Source organism: Oryzias latipes, chromosome 2, assembly GCF_053564925.1.
Source record: "Oryzias latipes strain Hd-rR chromosome 2, Olatipes_Hd-rR_3.1".
NCBI lineage: Eukaryota > Metazoa > Chordata > Actinopteri > Beloniformes > Adrianichthyidae > Oryzias > Oryzias latipes.
Window position 1 is genome coordinate 31712538 of NC_136238.1, and position 22521 is coordinate 31735058.

Genomic DNA, 22521 nt, shown 5'->3' on the forward strand with positions numbered 1-22521 from the left:
TATCTTGGACATTTCATTACTGACGATTGGAGGGATGATAGAGACATTCAGAGACAGTACTGTAAACTCTATGCTCAGGCAAATATGCTGATGAGAAAATTCAGTGCATGTTCTCTTCAAGTGAAGTGTTCGCTGTTCAGATCTTACTGCACTCCTCTGTATACGGCCCCTCTTTGGTGGAACTATGGACGTGGGACATTCCACAAATTCTTAGTGGCCTATAATGATGCTTTTAGGCTTCTGCTACAGGTGCCCAGGTGGTACAGAGCCAGTCAGCTGTTTGTGGACGCTCACATCCCCACCTGTGAAGCTCTACTGCGTAAGCTTACATACAGCCTCATGGAACGCCTGGACAAATCTAAGAACTCAATTATCATGTCTCTGACTGATCCCAAAAGAAGCTCATGCCGCTACACTTCTGCCCTAAGGAAACACTGGATACAGCGATTATACTCTTTTTAAGTTATATCTTTTTACTTTTTATTATAAATACTGTATTTGTATCTTATGTTTTATTTTATTCTCTTTTCTTCCTATGGACCACCTGAGTCTGAAATAAAAGTTTGATTGATTTTGCAAAATGCCGTTTCATTGTGCCGGTCTTTTGTTTTTTTGAGAAATAAGTCCACAAAGGAGGAGGACATAACATTTCACAGGTAAATACTATAATTCTTTCCTTTTAATGCTTTTCATGTTAACGTCAAAGTGTTCGTGTCAGATGAAATCTTTCCTGTTTGAAGGAGTTTCCTTCATGTCACAATAGGATCCCAGATCTCCCATCAGGCCTTGCAGCTCCTGACTTTGTGATGAGTTCCTGCAGAAACTCTTGGAAATCTCATGTTGATTCTCTCCCAGTTGACATCCATGGAGATTTTCACTGCTGTTGTTCAACTGTAGAGTTTGTCACAGACGCTCAAACTCATGAAGAGTTCAGCTGGAAGTTGAGAACGAGGCTTTGAGACCAGCAGCAGTTTGAGTCCATTCTGATGTTCCATTCAGGTTTCTGCTACAACAAGCCTTTATTTTGAAAGAGCCAGTGGGGCAGAAACAATAGAAGGATGAGATTACCAACCCCCCCTGGAATGTTGCCCCCTGTGCAGTGGACTAGTGGGGGCAGGGACGGCTGAACCAATCACAGAAGACTGTTGCAGCTTTCCCTCCAAAAGTCAACCAATCAGATGTTGTTGTTTGGATTCTTTGTCTTGAAGTTTCACATGTGGAAGCTTCCAGAGTCTTTTCTGTTTGGTCTGCAGGCTGAGCAGAACTGACTCCTGCAGGATCACAGGAACTTTCAGGAAAATCTCCAAACAGGAGAAAAGTTTCTGTTTGGACCTTTTTTCTGGGATTGGAGACTAGCAGATGATTGATCGGAGCTGCAGTGAAGAGGACGGCGGTGTTGTGGGAGTTGGAGCTGAAGATCGGAGCAGGAACCATGTCTTCCCTTCAGTCTCTGAGAGAGTTGATCAGCGAGCGACTAGCTGCTGCTGCTGAAGAAATCTGCAGACTCTGTGAAGGAACCATCGTCCAGTACGAGCAGGAGCTCTGTCGTCAGCGCAGACTGCTGGATGTCATCTGGAAACCACAGCTGCAGCTCCACCACATAGGTATGTGACCTTCATCAAAGAAACAGAGAAGCCCTTCACTGATTTCTTCTTCATCATATGGGATTTGATTTTGTGTTTTTCAGCTGCTGATCTCAGGTTTCTTCATTTATTTAGTCACTTACTTCAATGTCAGAAGCAAAAGCTGTTCTTCTGTCTTATGGTTAAAAGCAACAAGAAACAATTTCCCACACAAGCCTTTCATCTTCCAGAACATTCAGATCCAGATTCTAATGGAGCGATGACTGTTTCTAGTGGAGGATTCTGGTGACCGTCGCTCTGCAGTCATTGATTCACTTCTTTCATTCTTTCTCAGCAACAGAAAGTTTCCTGAAAAGTGTTGATTTAGAAACAGTGCTGTTAGACACTGATGCTATGCCAATGATTGCTGATGCTGTTCCATGGGTCGCCTCATGTAATCATAGACTGTTTTAAAGTCAGTATTTTCACAAACCAGACTTTGTGATGTGGTGGAAATGCAGCAAAATGAATTCATAGGACATTCATAAAAGGTTATTTCACAAATATTTGAATCTAGTGTGTTTCAGAGGCGCCTTTGGAAAATCTTACACTTGGTGCTAGACCGAAAACTGTGATCAGTCAGATGTCAGTGATAAAAAAAAAAAAATCCTAAACATTATACTGTTGTCAGGCTTTTTTTGTTTTGATTTACTATAGAACGTGATCATGAGCACCAAATTAGAAATCTCTAGTAAATCTCTCGCGTTTTCTCAGCATGTTTGGATTTGAGTTTACAATTGGATGACAATAAAGACGTGTTCATAGCATGTATAAGTCAATTCGATGCAATATCATTTTCCTGCATTTTTTTAAAGAAAAAATATTCATCTGGTCATGGGGGGGTACAGGGTAAACGACATCAGAGAGTACAGAGACTCGTTCCAGTCGATCTTTCAACTTGGGCCACCTCGCCTTGTTTCTGCAGAAACCCAGCCGCATGCTTATTGGCCAAGAGCTGCGTGTTAGCCACCCCTGCTCTAAAAATTAAAGTCCCGCATGCCGGATTTGTCATTTAAATTTTGGTTAATCAGATCAACCTTAAAGGTTACCGCCCCCCATGGGACAAAACACCCCCTTAAAGACCTGTTCACACCGGGACGAATTTCGCAAGCGATATTCGCCAACGTTTAACGCCTCGTGACTAAACAAAGGGCACCAATGTGAGTGTGTACACCGACGCAAAAAAACGCCATGCGCTAAAGCGTCATTTTTTAAAAAAACGCCACAGGTTCGTTTTTTTTGGCCTGACGCGCTGCTTCAAAAACTATACGACTAATGAGAATGGCGCTTTTGCACACGTGTCTGGAGCTTCTGAAGTTACAGTAAAACACAACTTGGGCTACGTTCACACTGCAGGCTGAAACGACCCAATTCCGAATTTTTTGCCCCTAAGCGGCCCAATTCCGATCTTTTCATGACAGTCTGAATGACACAGATCCGATCTTTTCAATTGCGACCCAGGCCCCGTGGGTTTGCCGGCCTGATTCCGAATTGTAGCCGTTCTTTTCAATTGCGACCGCCGTCTGACCGGCCAGGCGACTTGATTCCGAACTGTACGTCATCGACACGCAACAAACGTCATCATTTTGCGTTAAAGTAGGCAGGAACGAGAACGTAAACATCAACCATGGTGGACGATGCTGCTGAGATCAGTCAGTGGAAGGGAAGCGAGATCCCCGATTGGATTAATATTTGGGCTGGTCGCTCTTTTCAGGCCAAACTCCAGGGCTCTTATCGCAACTGGGCGGTTTTTGAAAAAATTTCCAGATAAATGGCAGAGCGTGGTGTTGAACCTTTACCGCGATAACTTTTTTTTTCTTTCTCCCCTTCCGACCGTGCTCAAGCGCGGGGGACCCGGGCGATCCTCCTCCTCCTCCCTGTTCTGATCCTTAGATTCTCCAGAACGGGTTAATAAAGAGTCCATAGCATTTATTTTGGGGGAAACCTTCTTTTATTACCGTCCTCCGTAACACACAACATGAATGCGCGCACACACTGCCCCCCCCCCATTCTCTATCGCGGCACGCGCTTGCACACACGCGGGCGAGCGGCTCCAACACATACACATTTCCATTCCACAACAGTGGGTACAGACGATCCCGACTCCATTGCCTTCTTAAAATGAGAAGATTGTAATTGTGCTGCTCCTTCGTGAAAATAAATTTAATATTACAAAAAGAGCTCCGCTTTTGACAACACTGTTGTTGACATCTGCTCCGCAAACAAGTGACGTCGTTCACCGTTGAGTATTCTTCTGGCTTCTGCGCATGCGGGTCTCGTTTGGGTCGTGTCACGGTCACACTGGAGATCACAAAAGTTCGGATTTACTTGGAAATGTGAACGGTCTAGCAAACAATTCGGATTTTTTGAAAAAATCCGAATTGTTTGCTAGACCGTTCACATTTCCAAGTAAATCCGAACTTTTGTGAGCATTAAGCCCTGCAGTGTGAACGTAGCCTTGGAGACGCTCAAACACAAAACTGTCGGAGAACGGCGGAGAAGATATACGCTAAGTAACGTCTACACTACCGCGAAGAAATAAGACGAAGATGATGCTCACTCACTGACGGACATTCTAAAATATCCCCGAGCTCTGGGTGTCATCCGCCTGGCTGCGGGGTCTGGGGCGGGGTGGGGTGGGGGGCTTGTCGGCCCTGTCCTATGGAGGGGCATTCCGGGGGGTAGGGGGGGCCCACTATTGGTACGGGGCGGGGGGGCTGACCGGTCGGGGTCTCCGCTGAGGCAATCGGTGGTTGCCCCGGCCGGTTGGCTGCCTTGGTCCCGTCGAGGCCTGATCAGAGCTCTTCTAGGGCCGGCGTTTGGGGGTGGGGGCCTGGGCTTGCTCCGGGGAGGGGGGGGGGGGGGGGGGGGGCGACGCTTTCTGGCTCCTCTCTCTCTGTGTGGGGTGGGTGGTGCCGGGCCTGGAGTGTCGGCGCCTTCGGGGTGGGGCCCCTGGGCCGGGTGGGCCTGGCCCCTTTGCTGGGGGGGGGCGGGGCGGACAGCTGTTTGACCACCGGGGGACAGTCTACCAGCTGTCCCCAACTTACCCCCTTCCTCATATAACCTCATATTAGGGTGAGGGGGTGGGGGGTCTAGCTTGCAATGCGCCTTGGGGGGGAGCTACTTGGCAGTGGCCCCCCTCCTATGGTTACCGTACGGAGTGGGCCCCCCTTCTTTCGGTTTTATTTGCACCTTAGACATGTAGGGTCCTTGGTAGGGGGGGGTGCTTGGACATCACTGCCAGCAAGCAGCAGATGTCCTCCTAGCACCCTACCCGCCAATTTTAACCGCACCTTAGACATTTAGGGCCCCTTGGTGGGGAGGGTGAGGGGACATCAGTGTGAGTAATCAGGAGATGTCCCCTTAGTGCCCTACTCGCCAATTTTAACTGCACCCCCCTTAGTACATACACCCCTCCCCCCTCAATATATACATTCAAACATAAACACACATACACGCACACACATTTTGCAAGGAAGGTGGGACCTGGGTCCATCTGTCCCCTGCCCCTTCCCTGGTGGGGGGTGCGGGCCCCTTGGCGACGGCGGCCGTGTCCCCTGGGTGCCGGCTTCCTGGGCCCGGCGGTGCTCTCTCCGCGCGGTGGGGGGGTTTACATTACATCTGAGCCGGGGGTGTTCGTGTCCCTGGGGGGTGGGTCCTGGTCCTTGCCCCTGAGCGCTGGGCCCCGCCAAACTTCCAAATGTGGCCGAGCCTGGTCGGGCCATATTTACAACACCCCTTTTGGGCCCCCTTTTTTTCCCCGGGGTTCCCCCCTCCTGGGCGGGGGCGGCGGGGCCCTGCCTTGCTCCTCCCTGGACCAACCGTGGGCCGGGTGGGTGGCTGCCTGGAGCGCGGAGAGGGTCTCCCTTGGGGGGTCCTGGGGTTGGGGCGGGGGGATGCCCGGAACTCCTGGGTGGTGGTGGGGTGCTCGTCTGGGGCTGTGGACGTCCTTCTCCGGTGGGGCCCTGCGTTGGGCTCTCCCGGCGCGGCGGGGGGCTGCTTTCCTGGTTGGGCTGGGGCGGCGCTCTCTTTCCCTCCGCACCTCCCTGCTCTCTGGCTCTGGGGGGCTCGCGGCGGTCCTGCTGGCCCTGGCCTGGGTGGCGGGCTTGGTCGCCCGGGGGGGCGGTTGTTCCCTGCCGTTCCCGTGTGGCGTTGGGGGGATTCCGGCTGCCGCTGCTGCTGCGGCGGGGGTCTGGGTGTGGGGTTGGCTGAGCGCTCCTCCTCCTTCTTTTCACATTCCACCATCCATTTTAGAAGAACATAAACACTCACCTGAGCACAGGTGTTAGCTCACCTTTGCACTAATAGTTTGCATGATTGAATGATCGAAAGATTTCACACTAGTTGGTTTAAAGGCATAGGTATGCGTTTGTGAACACTATCTGTTTTGTGTACATGTTGACATGTGGACATTTTTGCAGCTAGCAGGTATGTTGATAACATTTCAGTGTGTGTGTGGACAGGCCCCGCCCTTTTTGTACTACATTTTAACCTTACCGTAATGATAAACAACCAGTAAACCTGTCTGCTCTATGCTGCTTCATGGTCTTACCGCCCCCCCCTCTCACTATCACCCCCCTCTCTCTAACATCCCTCTCTTCTTCCCTTCTTTCCTTTTCCGTCCGGTCCAACACCAGAAATTTTCAAACATGGTTGAAATTAATAAAGTTTGGCCTCAATTACAAAAGAGGTTTATCCAGACATACCTTTGGTTTGTCTGAAGATTAATAACCCCTCTTGTTAAAGTAAAATATGTCCAACACAAGAGGCCCTCAGCTCTCATCTGCCTGCCTAGCTGTTGGACAGGACAAGTTAAAAAATAAATAAATAAATAAATAAAATATCCCCGAAAACGCTCGATACATTTTCAGCTCTTGTACCAGTCGATAAAACTCCCCATGTTCTTCTCTTCTCGTAACTATGGGATGTACCCAAAATCGGCGTTTTTTCCGGCGTCTTTCAACATTCAATAGAACAATAATTTCTACATCGCTGGAGCTGGAGCTACTGGTGCTTGAAATATTCATGTTTTCTTTGTATGATTTTGACAAGCGCTTAATTACTTGCTCTCTTCTTCTGAGTGAAAAGCGAGTCTAAGAAGCGTAAAGCTGCGCAGCGCCACATTGTGTACAGGGGTATTTCTGTTTTACATTAAGCGCCATCTAATCACTCGGCTCATCGTCAGCGAAAATCGCTTGGGGATGAACACAAAAAACGTGTTGAAAAACGCTGGCGAATAACGTGCGCCGATATTCGGCCCGGTGTGTACTGCCCTTAACACTGTGTGCAAATCCAGCGAGCGCGAAGGGACTACTCAAGGTCACCACTCAGTTAAGATTGCAGCCGTGTAGTTGTAAAATGCGGGGTTGCTCGGTTATAGGGTTCGCTCTCTAAGTTCTTTAATACACTCGATCAGTTGTCTTTGCTCCCGTTCACTTAATGGCAGCGAAAAAACACCACAATTATGTGATAATTTCAACAGTAAACAAAACATAAACACTATAATTTCCCTTGTTCTACGGTGTCGCTGACACGGCTAGTAACACATGGATCCTGTAGGAAAAAATCTGTCGCTTTTAGATTTCTTTCATGCGTGTTCTTAAGTCAGGAGAATGACCAGAAAATGTGAACGGAATAAAATTAAGAGTTTTTATTGTCTCTAACAAAGAGCTATAAAACAGATCATCTGGTTTCCCAAATCCAATGCCTGCAAAACGTAAGAAGTTACATTCCGAATTACATGAGGCTGTCTGAGAACAAAGGAAATTCCCTGAGTGCAGACTTTTAAACATGTGGTCAGAATCTCCTCCCGCGGAAGCATGATGGCGGCCGAATCTCCGCCTCTGGCCTCTCGGATCGGCTGAATTACTCGGAATCACAGCATCTGGTTTCTGCTTCGCCTGTCCGGGGGGCCAATTTACAGATGGACATGGTATGGCCACCAAATGAATCCCCATGTGGTGCACCACAGGCGGCAGGAACTTCCCAGCAGCCAGTAGGTCCTAAAGCTTTGTTCTCCACAGGAGAGCAGGCGCCTGAAAAGGTTTCCAGGGATTGAATAGGTCCCAGAGATGATTAATTTGTGGTCCATGTCAGACTTACAGCCCAGTCTTCCAAATGGACTTAGAAGATCTGTCCCTGCAGGGGGATGAGCTTGGAGCTGAAGTCAAAACCTTCTCACATATGCAACTTAAGGATGTACCTTCAAAGTTCAAAGGACGGAAACAACACACACTAATAAAACTAAACTTCAGTGAGACAGAAAAACATAATAAAATGAGGACAACAAATATATATTCCTTCAATCTCGTCCAACAAGCTGTTGAAAGCAAAATGACAAAGAAACTTTTTATCAATCTGTAATCTTCCACATTCATCTATATTTATACATTCAATTCAAAATAACTTTCCAATTCACTTTAAAATCTGCATTTCATTGGGAGCTTGTGTATTTAAGTACACAAATATGATTATTTCACATTATATACAGTACAGACCAAAAGTTTGGACACACCTTCTCATTCAAACAGTTTTCTTCATTTTCATGACTATGAAAAATGTAGATTCACACTGAAGGCATCACAACTATGAATGAACACATGTGGAATTATATACATAACAAAAAAGTGTGAAACAACTGAGAATATGTCATATTGTAGGTTTTTCATAGTAGCCACCTTTTGCTTTGATTACTGCTTTGTACACTCTTGGCATTCTCTTGATGAGCTTCTAGAGGTAGTCACAAGGTTCCTGACTGAGCAGATTTCAATTTTTATTTGTGTTTGAAAATACACAAACTCATTTAAAAGTTTAAAAGGCCTTTTTCTTGTGTTTGTATTCCTGTAGTTCTCCCTCAGCATTGGATGACTGAAGAGGAAGATCTCTGTAACCAGCAGAGCAACTTTAGAGTGGAACAAAAGGTACCAGAACCTGCCCAAAGTGAAGAGCAACAGAAGGAACCAGATCCTTCACTGATTAAAGAGGAACAGGAAGAACCAGAACCTCCACAGATTAAAGAGGAACAGGAAGAACCAGAACCTCCACAGATTAAAGAGGAACTGGAGGAACCAGAACCTCCACAGATAAAAGAAAAGCAAGAAGAACTCATAAGTCAAGATGAAGAGTTGCCTGATCTGAAGCAGGAGACTGATACCTTGATGGAGATTCCTACTAATGAGGAAGATGAGAACAGTGAAGCAGATCTAAACAATCAGAAGATCTTTAATGTAACTGATAGTCAGGATGAAGCCGGAAACCAACATGAAGAATCAACATCAACTACAGATAAAGAGACAGACCCACAGAACAGAGATCAGAGGAAGAGAAGAGACAGAAGTCATGTCCAAACTGGGCCTGATGAAATTTATTGTGCATGTAAAAAATGTGGTAAAAATTTTAGTTGCTGGTCTCAGTTGAAATTTCACATGAAAACTCATACAGGAAAGAAGACATTTTCTTGTAAAAACTGTGAAAAAAGTTTTAGTTATAAATCTAGTCTCAAAAAACACAAGACAATTCATACAGGCGAGAAGCCCTTTAAGTGTAAAGATTGTGATTCAAGTTTTAATCAAATATCGAATCTAAACACACACATGAGAACTCACACAGGAGAAAAGCCCTTTTCTTGTAAAGAATGTGATGCAAGTTTTCGTCAAAAAAATGGTCTCGAAAGACACATGAGAACTCACACAGGAGAAAAGCCTTTTACTTGTATAGAATGTGATACAAGTTTTAGTGACGCATATAATCTCAAAACCCACATGATGAGTCACACAGGATTGAAGCCTTTTTCTTGTAAAGAATGTGATAAAAGTTTTAGCCAAAAATCAAATCTCAAGACACACATGAGAACTCACACGGGAGAAAAGCCTTTTACTTGTATAGAATGTGATACAAGTTTTAGTGATGCATATAATCTCAAAACCCACATGATGAGTCACACAGGACAGAAGCCTTTTTCTTGTAAAGAATGTGATAAAGGTTTTAGTCACAGATCTAGTCTCAAAACACACATGAGAACTCACACAGGAGAAAAGCCTTTTTCTTGTAAAGAATGTGATAAAATATTTAGTGTAAAATCTCATCTCAAAACACACATGAGAACTCACACAGGAGATAAGCCTTTTTCTTGTAAAGAATGTGATAAAAGTTTTAGCCGAAATTCAAATCTCAAAATACACATGAGAACTCACACAGGAGAGAAGCCTTTTTTTTGCAAAGAATGTGCTAAAAGTTTTAGTCATCTATCTCATCTCAAAACGCACATGATAACTCACACAGGAGAAAAGCCTTTCCCTTGCGATAAATGTGATGCCAGTTTTAGTCGAATACCTACTCTAAAAACACACATGAAAACTCATTCAGGTGAGAGATAGTTTTTATGGCTGATAAATGGCTCAGCCACAGATGTAATCTAGTAAAATGCATTAGAGCTCACACGCGTGAGAAGCTTTGATTTTGTAAAAATAAATAAACAGTTAACAGTTACATCAGCCTGACCTTTAATTACATGTACACACCCCCAAGCTGGTGGCCTCAATAACACAGACATTGATGTTGTAAATCAGTTCAAAGGAGGCGTTAATTACATTTTCTACCTGTCGTATTATTATGAGAAATGTTTTGTAAACATCTTTAAGATTTGTTGTCATAATTTCATTATTGTTTTAGACTAAAAGAAGGGACTGCAGTTTTAATTTGTCAAGGCATGTGAGCTAGTAACCATTAAGTGAAAAATGATTTTCCCACATTCTTTTAAATCCACTAACTAATGTAATCAATATGAATCAGCTGATGTGGGTGAAAGTGAAATTTCTGAAGGAGTTTTCAAGCAATAAATCAAACTCTACTTATACCTCAGTTAATGATCACTGTATTTAATTAAGCATATATGATTTAAGTGACATTTTTGTTTTGTTTTCTGTCTTTTTAATCTATGCATTTAATCATTTCTGTAATGAGTTTGATAAATATGTGTAAATTCTTTATTGCTTTGACCACAATGCTTGAAATAAATCAATAAAATCAAAATCAAAAATCAGTTGTGGGTGTTCGTGAGTGCATATGGTCCTGGCAGTGAGAGGAATGAAGAGGAGAGAGTGACCTTCTGGAATGACTTGGATGAGTGCTTGCAAGGATTTGGAGCAAATGTGAATATTGTGCTGATGGGAGATCTGAGTGCTAGAGTCGGTGATGAGAAAATTGAGGGTGTTGTTGGAGGGCATGGTGTTCCTGGAAAGAATGATAATGGTGAGAGACTGATAGGAATGTGCACTGAAAGAGAGAAGGTGATTGGGAATACATGTTTCAGAAAGAAAGAGATCCATAAGTATATGTGGGTGATACTTATGGCAGAGTGGTGGAAGAGTGATTGATAAAGCACTGATGGATTATGTGGTGGTTTCACAGGTTTCATGTAGTAGATTGCTGGATGTAAGTGTGAGGAGGGGAGAGAGTGAAGGTATGTCTGATCACTATTTGGTGGAAGGAAGGTTGCTAGTGGGTATGCCATGGGCGAGATCGAGAAAGAGTGGGGATGCAAGACAAGTTCTGAGAGTGTTTTGAAGAACAGAGAGAAAATGTGTGAGTATCAGAAGGAATTAGGTGGCAAGTGGAATATGGTGAAGGAGCAGATGGTTGTTGGAGTGGAGGAAGAATGGCAACAGTTCAAGAGTGCAGTGGTTGGATGTGCAGACGAAGTGTGTGGTGTGAGATGTGTTGGGGGGTAGTTTAAGAAAGGGAAGTGAATGGTGGTGCGAGGATGTAAGGTTGGCTGTAGCTGAGAAGAGATGTGCGTACGAAGTATGGCTGCAGAGAAAGGACAGGGAGTCATATGAGTGTTATAAGGAGAAGAAAGGGATGCTAAGAGATCTGTGCGTGAGGCAAGAGTGGCTGCGGACGAAAGGTGGGGCAGACAGTTGTCTGATAATTTTCGAGAGAACAAAATAAATGTTTTGGAAGGAGGTGAAAAGGGTGCGAAAGGGAGTGTCGGGGAGGGAGGAGCAAGTAAAAACAGAGGATGGAAGGATGTTGAAAGAGGGGAATGCAGTAAGAAAAAGGTGGGCAGAGTATTTTGAGAGGCTGTTGAATGTGGAGGAAGACCGGGATGCTGTGATTGCGATGGATGGAAGGGAAAGTAGACTGAATGTATTGGGAGAGTTGAATGAAGCGTTAATTACGGGAGAGAAAGTTGAGCAAGCTGTGGGAAAGTTGGTGTGGATGGGTGTGCTGTGGAATGCCTGAAGTAAGGTGAAGTGATCGTGATTGAGTGGTTAGTGAGACTGTTGAATGTGTGTTTTGCAAATGGGCAGGTGCCGCTTGATTGGAAGAGTGCGTGTGTGGTTCCCCTGTACAAGGGTAAGGGTGATAAGTATAAATGTGGTAGTTTTAGGGGTATTAGTCTGCTGAGTGTTGTAGGCAAATTGTATGGGAGAGGGCTGATTAATAGGGTAGTGGAGGGGACTGAGTGTATGATTGGTGAAGAGCAGTGTGGTTTCAGGAGAGGTAGAGGGTATGTGGATCAGGTGTTTGTTGTGAGACAGGTGTGTGAAAGGTTTTTGGCTAAGGGAGGGAGGTGTTTTGGGCAGTCATGGATTTAGAGAAGGCGTATGATAGGATTGATAGAAAGGCGTTGTGGGTTGTGTTGAGTATTATGGTATTGATGGTAGATTGTTGGAAGGTGTGAAGAGTTTTTATAGAAACAGTAGAGCGTGTGTGAGAGTAGGATATAGCATGAGAGTGTGGTTTGGATGCTCCAGTGTCTTTTGGATTCAGGATGAGTCCATGCAGTTCTAGAAATCCCACCATGATGATCATCCTTGGGAACTTTCCGGTTCCGGGTAACACAGCAGGACGCGTGGCGTGCCTCTCTGCGAATACAACTATCTTCAAATTACTTTAAAATTTGATTGTTCTCCAAAAAAGAGAGCCGACCATGCCCCCGAAGAAAACCCAGGAATAGACCTCAAAAAGTCTCTTGACATTATTCAAGAAAAGTTTTATGGATCAAGTGTCGGCTAAGCTAACGCCACTTTGGGAAATGATGGAAGAGTTCCGAAGATTTCGGGCTCAAAACGAGCAGCGAGAAAACCGGGTCGAGATTCTGGAGAAAAGACTGGACGATGTGGAACAGCAAGTAAGGATGAATAATGTCATTCTCACTGGAGTACCAATCAAGCCTCGAGCGAAGCTGAATGCAGCTGGAGCTAGCACTGCTAATGCTAGCGCTAGCGTAGCTAGCAGTGCTAATACGGTGATCGGTGCAGAGTCTCTGGTACGCCAAATGGAAACATTTCTCACATCTAAAGGGTTTGATCATCCAGCCATGACTGAACAGCATGTTTAGCATCAGCTGTTGTGACACATTTTAAAACACAGTTAGCAATGCCAGACAGCTGTCGAACTTGTGCATTAGCACCTTCTATTTGAAGGCATGAAAAGTTACCATAAGTGTTTGTGTGGATCTGTTGCAACGGATGTAGCAGCCCCAACACTGCGGCAAGCAGATGAAGCAATGATGCCACAAATCAGGCCTGCCCTATCGCGCCTGTGTTGATTGGTTGCTATGGGGGGTTGACTTGGACCAGATTTGCTGGTTGATGTCATGCATTCAGCATCTGCCCACCATGGAAATCAAATAAATAAATAAATGAAGCATGCACCGCTCCCTCAGACACATACTGCTGCATGAAGTGTCACAAGCATCGTATTTGGATTTGTTATTTTGTGTTTTAACCATGTTTTTGTATTTTGTTTTTTTCCCTGGTACAATAAAAGCTTTCTGTTCTTCTTAAAAAAAAAAAATCTCAGAGGATCTGCTGTTCATCTGAACGACCATCTGACCAGAAGGATTAATCACTTTCTCCATCGTCTGACGTCACCTGAATAACAGCAGAGTTCTGACATCCAGACCACTTGACCTCAACTTCCACCACAGCTGATATCAGCTGAAGAAGGATATGGACCTGAATCTAATGTCTGCAGATATAACATCGAAGAGAACTATTAACTCTGTTTAAACCCAGAAGAACGGCTGTTATCAGTAAAAGAAGAAATACCAACCTTGGACAATCGACAGATTATGGACCCTTTTTATTTTTCCCTTACAGCATTACTTTATTATAAAAAAATAAAAATACAAACAAAATATATAAAAAGAGTAAAACAAATGATTAATCACTTATTGAAAATTGTTAAATTGATTGACCTTTGATGATTTTACTTCACTTGCTCCTAAAATTGATAAAATGATTAAAAAATCTTTCCTAATGTAGCATAATTTTGCACATGTTTTTAACTTTTGATACTTGATGAAATTTTGCTATGAAAATTCCTGAAACAGTGTTGTCTGCTTTACTGATATAGTATTATGTTTTAAAGCATATGAATGACTTTTAAAAGTAACATAATTTGCATATATTTCAGATACTGCATTTGCCATGTTGATTCCTAAAGGGGTTATTTTTGACGTAGTACTTAAGTAATTCATCTTTGGCATGTGCTTTATCAATAACTTATGATTCTTAATTCTGTCTGATAAAACCTAGGAACCAGATATTGATAAATCATGTAATAAAATGGTTATAGTATAACGGGGTGGGATTATATAAGTTTGCTTCCTTCCACTCCCTTTCAAGCAATATTTATTAATATGTCTAATTATCCTAAGTTTGATTAGTTACTGTATGAATGTATAACTGATGATTTTATTGCTGTTGTGTATTATTTCTACTTAATAGACCTTTTTCGCAAAAACCGGAAACACGTCAGCAACGTGTAAACCTAGTTCCGGTTTGTGCTTCGCTGGTGGAGGAATGGCAGAGCCTAGAGTGTTTTCGAAGAGCCTGAGTTGTGTTCCGAAGTTCATCAGCGCCGATGCGATGAAGAGTGTGAAGATGCATTCGTCCACTAAAGGAAACAAATTGGACAAGGGATATAAATTCGTCCATGAAGAGTTTATCCACCATTACCAAGGTAAGCTTCAGCTAGCTTAGCCATAGCCGCATCACCGGTAACTCTGTGTGTTTGTTTACGTCAACTGTAAATCCTGGTGTTATTTGTAATATAAGGTATAACACATCGCAGTTAATATGTTGTGTGTGTGTTTAAGTGAAAAGGCATGAGATTAACATAACACCCAAAAATTTGGTGAAGCTGTAAATAAGAAATGTTAAGTTGCCCGTATGCGTGTTCATTCTTCTTGCTGCAGACAGTTGCGGCACTTTCTTCACTTACTATTAGTATTATTTTTCTGAAAGTAGGGTGACCACACGTCCTCTTTTCCTGGACATGTCCTATTTTTCGATACTTATATGATAAAATAACATTGAACATAGATGAAATGTAATCATATTTGCTTCATGTATGCAGCTCTGAACACCAATTACTCTCGATGAAATATCTCACAAACTCACTTCACTCCTTTTTTACTAACTCAAATCTGGTCACCCTACTGACAGTTATAGTTTCATGTTACATTGATGTAGCAACATAAGTATGTCTTAATTTTAACCTATTTAATTTCCAGACCGCACATTATTCACAGCTGGGTCAGCAGGCTGATCCACCCCCCCCCCTGGCCTGCACGAGTGGCTTGCAAAGATGGCACAGACCAAGAACACAGGTGGGTTTGTGATCAAATTATCATTATGATTTAAGAACGGATGTGTATCCATAACAACTGTAGATTATTATAAAAACACCCCCAGTAGTTATTACAGACTGTAATTTCTTTTTGCCTTTTATTTATAAGGGAATCCATCCTGAACCGGTTAGTGAGCTGGTGGTGCAAAAGCCCAAAACAGTTGGCAGGGACGGTCTGAGGTCCACACTGTACAAGGCATATACAGGTGAATAATTTAACTTTTTGTTGCTTTGTGAGAGCAAGTTAAGTTTAAATGTAAAAAAATTACATTAAATTTAAATGTAGTTATGCACTTATGTCTAACTTTTGTGTGTTGTGTTTCTCTTGTGTAGGACCACTGCCAGATCCATATCTGATGGCATCTGGAAGCAGATTATGCCAGGTGCAGCCCCAACCTCTCATGGCTGTGTTGGATGGGGTTTCTGAGATGGAATGAAAGAGAACTTGGATAGATATTATAGCAAATGCATGAATGCATACCTTAAATTACACTTATCTTGTCTTTAAAAATCAGTTCAGCCTTCTGTCTTACTGTTGATGATCTGTAATGTTCTTTTTTATTGTAAATCTTTGATGTTATTTGTGTTGTTATTAATCAGTTGTTGTTACGCATACCTAAAAATATTAAATGAGGCACAATTTTGACCAAAATTGTTTTATTTGTTCATCTAATTATTTTTGTGAAGTCAAAGTCACATTTCAACAGGAAAATATTACGAATATAACAATTATATTTAACTAGATTTTAAGAATATGTGGAAACACTAAATTTTTCCATACTATTTGCACATTATACATTATTTACATACCAAACATTAATTCACTCTTCAACACAAAAAAGTCCTTGACAATTTGCCAAAACACGGCATTTAAGCCAGATCTGATTCACACTGCCCATCAGTGTGAGCGGCACAGAGAGTCCCTGATGTGAAAGGACTTTATCCTACTGATCACTCTTTCCACCATAATTCTGAGGCGGGTAATGGCTTGGGTTTGTTCTATTTCCTCCTTGCTGATGGAGCTGAAAGCTTAAAAGGTGGAATCATGATCTCAGATCCATTGTCAGTAAGGAGGTCTTCAATGAGGAACTTTTGTCCGCCATGACATCGTCTCCTGGCTGCAGCAAAGGAACTTGGCTTCTAAGTCATGGATGTAATCCAAAGCCTCATCCAGAGCACCTGTGAAGATAAAGAAATTAAAAATCAGTCTTGATATATTTATTCTACCTTTCAACACAACACAGTAATCATGTTTTGAAAAGTATGTTAAGTATTTAATTACAAATACATTTCATTTATTTTGGTTAATGACAAAATACCCAAAATTAATTAAATACATGTAATTAAAATAGGTGAGAGCGTGAACAGCTTTTATTATATACATTAATTTTTTCAGGTAGAAATGCATTTATCCAATAACGGTACACATAGTTGACTAACGTTAACCAAACACATTATGAACAACCTTACCTGCAGGTGGGTGTGTCACGTAGTCCTGATCCATCTTTACTGCCTTAGCTTAGCCACCGTGTCGCTATCTTCACAGCTTAGCTGCATAGCCTGACGTTTGAGGTTCTGTCATATACTGACTCCCTTCTCAAAGGAGCAGTAAAGTTTTTCCAAGGGAAAATACTCGGGACGACACCACTCTTCAGGCGACGAACGACGCAGCCGCACCACAATCCGGAGCGAAGTTAGTAAGTGCCGGCAGCAGAGGGTGCTACCTGTGTTTACATTAAAACTATGCCCTTCCTCTCTTCAGATCGCCTATATCCATTTGGGTTTCAGGTTTGGATCCACAGGAAAATAATGATATGAGAGGCCAGGCTGTTTTTGGTTGGAAGACGAACAGCCTGGAACACAACAGAAACTGCAACTCTTCGACTCTGCCATTCTTCATATGTGCCGCTATGCTAACAGGAAGTTGTTTTACACGTCATTGACGTATTTCCGGTCAAAAAATGCGGAAGTGTGAAAAAGGTCTATAATGGTAAGAAATACTCATCATTTATTATCAACAGCATAACGATATCATTAAAAAGAATCCACATATTAATAAAAATAAAAATAAAATTGAAAATGAAATAAACCATTTAAAAAAAAATCATAATAAAAGATGTACAAACACCACAATCACTGCTGGATGATAAATACATTTACTCTTTATTTTCTGTCAATAAATAATATTTATCAATAAATCCTTGATTGTAAATGATGGATCTAAAGTTGATCTAAAGAAGTCAAAGTGCTGACTCAGCACAGATCAAAGGAGACACAGATGATTTCCTGGAATGAAGAAAACATCAAACATCATGATGTGATCTGGAACTGAGCTGTTCTTCAGAAGATCCTCCCAAACATGGAAACTGTTGCTGCAACACGTGAAGGTTTGGTTCTGTTGCTAGTGAGATCTGATGGATCAGAACCAGACTTCTGTCAGCTGGAACTGGGGCTTCTTCCAGACCATGTGACCTCATGGACAAAGTTCCAACATGGTTTCAATGAAATGTGGAGGTTTTCCAGGAAACGTTGCTGCAGTTCCTCCGTCTCATCAAATGAGAGATTTCTCTGCACTAAAGAAGAAAATCTTCCAGAACAGCTTCAAGCTGCAGAAAAACTGTTTCCATCATTCTGAGGACATTTATTTAGGCTTCATGTGAAGAAAACAAACTGTTTGAAAAGATGAAAACAGAAACAAAGACGTTTCTAGAAGCTGCAGATGCAGTTACAAAGAACAGCGAGCAGGTGTCTCACTGTGGGAGCCTCAACATTTTCACCAACTTGAAATAGCAATCAAGTTCTGCCTCCAACCATGAAGGGATTTGAACCCTCAATCTTCTGATCCGAAGGCAGACGCCTTGTCCATTAGGCCACATGGTCTGTAAGGGCAGGAAGTTCCAGCTGGAGTTGGAGGAACTTCTGCTGCCTCAAAGAGGAAGGTGGAAGAGGAAGAAGAGGCGCTGCAGTGTGCTCCTCCTCATGAGTCCTGAAGCTGCACCGTCAGCTGCAGAGCTTCAGAGCTGCTTCCTTCTCAGACTTTCCACTTTCTTTGGCTCTCTGGCTCTGATGCTGCTGCTGCAGAAAAACCAGCAGCTGCAGAAAAACTCTGCAGAGACTCACAGAGAGAGGATGGAGGCAGCAGATGAAGCTGCTGCAGACTGGGGGCGGAGCCTGGAGATGACTGATGGAGGTCAGAGGGCGGAGCTTCATCAGGATGAAGGTGCTGCTTGGATTCTGCTTTGATGTCCGTCTGTCCTCAGTCCCTTCATGGCTGCTGCTTCTCTTCTGCTGATGTTTCTGCAGAATGAAGCTGCTGGAAAACGCTGAGTCTCTTCTTTCTGCAGCTTTTGATAACAGAAACAATCATTTTAGTATAAACATCAATGTTCCAGTCTCACTTTAAATAAACTGCTGTCCTTCATCAGCCGTTGCCATGGAAACCAGCTGACTCCAGCAGCTCCAGAAGCTCCTACTTGACACAAGTGGGTTGAGGCAGGAGGGATGTTTCTGCAAAAATCATTTTCTGCTTCATCCCTGAGAAAGCTGAAGAAGAGGAGGAGTTCTGAGCGTCTTTTCTGGCGGGGACTCCTGCTTCACCTGCAGCCCATCTCCACCCTCTGACTGTGTTTCTGACTGCTGTTCCAGCTCATGGCCGCCAGTCTGTCAGCTAACGTCTGATGGGATGGAGCTGACATCTGCTAAAAGATTTCCTGTCAGACATCAGACGTCTAGCAGCTGCTCTGCTCTCTGGTCACTCTGTCAGGAATGGTGTCTGGTCCAGCAGACCTCTGGGCGTTAACTCTTCATGGAGTCTTCCTCATGGCAGCCATTGTGAGACAGAGCAGCTGGTGGTCAGGAGGAGGGATGGTCTTCCTGGCTGTCATGTTGTTCTGAGCCTCAAACAGCCTAGAGGTCATTGGCTGCATCTAGAATGGAGGTGTGACTGTCACAGGCAGGTGATGATGTCCTGTAGTTGGAGATCACCTGGATGCTCTGTCACATGTGGCGGGAATCTCTGCTGTTCTGGAAGTGGATTCTCTGAGCATGTGGCACAAAGGTGGAAGTTTCTTCTTCTTCTGAGGATTCAAACCTGGAAAAGAGTTTAGTTTGTCTGATCAGGAAACTGAAAATGAGGACGTCAGCGGAGCAGAAAGAGGAGGAACACCGTCAACAATCATGTTGGAGCTCCAACAGGCATTTTCCTGACTCAGCAAAAACATCTGTTTGTTTTTCTTTGTTCTGTCCAGCAGCTGAACAAATGGAAGAAGGTTGGAGGTTCAGTGGACCAAGAGCTGGATCATCTAAAGGAAAACGGGGTCCACACACAACATCTATGTGAGGATTATTCTGGAATTACTGGCTCCATTTGTCTGAATTATGGCTTACAGCTGATAAATTCACATGAATAATGAGTTCATGAGAGAAAATCTCTATTTTCTTGCTGGTTTCTATTGAATAGAGTGATTCCAATCAGACTAGTGAAATATTCTGAATGTTTCTGAATCTCCATTGATTCATGACTTCTGATCAGTTCTTCTTTCTGTAACTATGATCTAAATGGACTTTAATGAAAGACCATGTGATGTTTCCATTGATGCTAAAGCTGACCAATCATCTTATTGATTACAACACGAGCGCTTTCTGTGTCTAAAATCAGTCCCAGAAGAGTTCAACCATGACTTCAATGCCTGAGCTAAGCTCCTCCCTCTTTGTGTGTCTTTGTGTGTGTGTGTTTCTTGTGTGTTCCCCTGACTGCAGCAGTGTGTCGTCAACAAGAAGCTGATTCCTAGAGAAAAGTGAGAGTTTCAGCTCTAAGGGGTCTGAAGTCCATCTGAGAAGATCACTAACTCATGAGTCCTGCTGTCCCTGAAGACCGGCTTCATGTTCAGAACCAGCTTCAGGTTCTGGGCTGGGATTGGATGTGTTGTGGTGGCAGGAAAGCAGGTTCAAACCCGGATCAAAGCAGAATGTAGAAAGTGTCAAAGTGTCAGTCAGACTCCCAGACAGAATGTTCCAGATCAGTATTTATTGGTTATTTCTTGATGTTCTTCATCTTTGGAGAAAAGCAGAGCTAGAAAATCAAACAAAGTTCCATCTATCTGCTAAAAACTTGGATTCATTCAGTCTTTCCCGTATGGACAGATTTCTTTGACGTCTTTTCTTTTCATGTAAATTCAGTCAAACATGTTGATCCTTCATGATGTGGATGAGTTGATATGAAACAGTGTTTTCTGCAGCAGGAACATGTGAGAGGAAACCTGCTGTTCCTCAGCTGAGCTTCATCATTCCATCTCAGCAGCAGATGAGGAGGATGTGCTGCTGGAAAATCGGCCTCACAGACTCAGTTTGCAGCTTCTGCTTTCAGGTTTGACTTCTAGTTTCTGTAGAAACAGGAAATCTGGAGAAGAGAAGCAGGAATGGCTTTGCATCTGGAAAACATCTGGCTTTCTCACCGCAGAAAAGACTAAAAATCTCCACACCACTCTGGAACCATCTAGAACAGTATTATGGGATGTTTTTCAGCTGAATCACTGGGATCCATCTTCATGTTATCATCAAAGTGATCGTGTCAGATGAAATCTTTCCTGTTTGAAGGAGTTTCCTTCATGTCACAATAGAATGACAGATCTCCCATCAGGCCTTGCAGCTCCTGACTTTGTGATGAGTTCCTGCAGAAACTCTAGGAAATCTCATGTTGATTCTCTCCCAGTTGACATCCATGGAGATTTTCACTGCTGTTGTTCAACTGTAGAGTTTGTCACAGACGCTCAAACTCATGAAGAGTTCAGCTGGAAGTTGAGAACGAGGCTTTGAAACCAGCAGCAGTTTGAGTCCATTCTGATGTTCCATTCAGGTTTCTGCTACAACAAGCCTTTATTTTGAAAGAGCCAGTGGGGCAGAAACAATAGAAGGATGAGATTACCAACCCCCCCTGGAATGTTGCCCCCTGTGCAGTGGACTAGTGGGGGCAGGGACGGCTGAACCAATCACAGAGGACTGTTGCAGCTTTCCCTCCAAAAGTCAACCAATCAGATGTTGTTGTTTGGATTCTTTGTCTTGAAGTTTCACATGTGGAAACTTCCAGAGTCTTTTCTGTTTGGTCTGCAGGCTGAGCAGAACTGACTCCTGCAGGATCACAGGAACTTTCAGGAAAATCTTTAAACGGGAGAAAAGTTTCTGTTTGGACCTTTTCTCTGTGATTGTGAGACTAGCAGATAATCGATCGGAGCTGCAGTGAAGAGGACGGCGGTGTTTGTGGGAGTTGGAGCTGAAGATCGGAGCAGGAACCATGTCTTCCCTTCAGTCTCTGAGAGAGTTGATCAACGAGCGACTAGCTGCTGCTGCTGAAGAAATCTGCAGACTCTGTGAAGGAACCATCGTCCAGTACGAGCAGGAGCTCTGTCGTCAGCGCAGACTGCTGGATGTCATCTGGAAACCACAGCTGCAGCTCCACCACATAGGTATGTCACCTTCTACCAATCATTGTAGCTCTCTGAAGCTGCTTGGGTCAGGCGCCGGGGCTGGCCTGGGGTGACGAGGCACCGGCAGGGCGGCTCCGGGTGTCCTCTGGATCCTGGTTCCGTCCTTGGCCCGGGTCTTAGTGTCTGGCTCCCAACGGCCCCAATGACTGCCGCCCAGTACGGCACAGCGCCTGTCCTGTGGCTCGGGGCCCTAAAGGTGGGGTTCCCCCTTGCTCCCGGATGCCAGAAGGCTCTGTACCTGGCTGAGTGGTTCCCTTGCTCGAGCCAATTCAGGTCCACTTGAGTTGGTTTTGTCATGTTGGTAAAGACGTTTGTGCAGAGGTTGTTTCTCTAGCTGCATTACCAACATCAAAGAACCAACTCAAGTGGACCGAGTCTGCAATGCACCTCCACCTGAGGGCCACAAAAAAATCCTTCCAGGTTAGCAAAATTTGAGGTTTAGCCAGAGAGAAAGGATGGTTTGAGCGAGGTGAACAAACCAGTTTCACATAGGCCATTAGCAGCTGAAAGAGATGACCAGTCACCGGCTCCCCAACCCCCAGCTGAGGACAAAGAACTCATAGCAACCCAAAACCATGTAGTCTAAGTAGACAATACAATCCAGTTTCAGGTCTGACTCCTCCCCCAGGAGCACATTTAAACTAGCTCTTTCACCAGCTCTTTCAGAATTGACAATTTCAATAAGAGGTGAAACGTTTTAAATTTTGAAAATGATAATGTCCAGATGGCATTTTTAATCCTACTTCTGATGGAAACAAACTCGATGAATGAGAGTC

At 43.7% G+C, this 22521-nt stretch overlaps 3 protein-coding genes and 1 long non-coding RNA gene across 7 annotated transcripts in view; 3 read left to right on the forward strand and 1 right to left on the reverse strand.

Annotated features, from left to right (window-relative positions):
* LOC144986665 (NACHT, LRR and PYD domains-containing protein 12-like) overlaps positions 1-22521 on the forward strand; it is a 515000-nt gene that overhangs the window by 212269 nt on the left and 280210 nt on the right. Inside the window, exon 1 of one of the 4 annotated variants that reach the window (XR_013650507.1) lies at positions 20105-21724. The exons of the other annotated variants lie outside the window; for them this stretch is intronic. The gene's annotated coding sequence lies outside the window, so the exon portion shown is untranslated. Of the gene's footprint in view, positions 1-20104; positions 21725-22521 lie in introns of those variants that run through there. 4 annotated transcript variants of the gene reach the window in all.
* LOC144987409 (uncharacterized) lies at positions 1117-12211 on the forward strand. Its single transcript, XM_078936769.1, has 2 exons — positions 1117-1604; positions 8469-12211. The coding sequence occupies exons 1-2, from the start codon at positions 1433-1435 to the stop codon at positions 9995-9997; spliced, it is 1701 nt and encodes a 566-aa protein (XP_078792895.1). The 5' UTR covers positions 1117-1432; the 3' UTR covers positions 9998-12211.
* LOC144988011 (uncharacterized) lies at positions 14439-15777 on the forward strand. The gene is made up of 4 exons (XM_078938036.1): positions 14439-14594; positions 15148-15243; positions 15373-15469; positions 15597-15777. The coding sequence occupies exons 1-4, from the start codon at positions 14568-14570 to the stop codon at positions 15698-15700; spliced, it is 324 nt and encodes a 107-aa protein (XP_078794162.1). The 5' UTR covers positions 14439-14567; the 3' UTR covers positions 15701-15777.
* Positions 15904-19468, reverse strand: LOC144988329 (uncharacterized). The gene is made up of 2 exons (XR_013652197.1): positions 16734-19468; positions 15904-16442 (listed from the first exon to the last, which is right to left on the reverse strand). It is a non-coding gene; the product is annotated as an uncharacterized LOC144988329 (long non-coding RNA).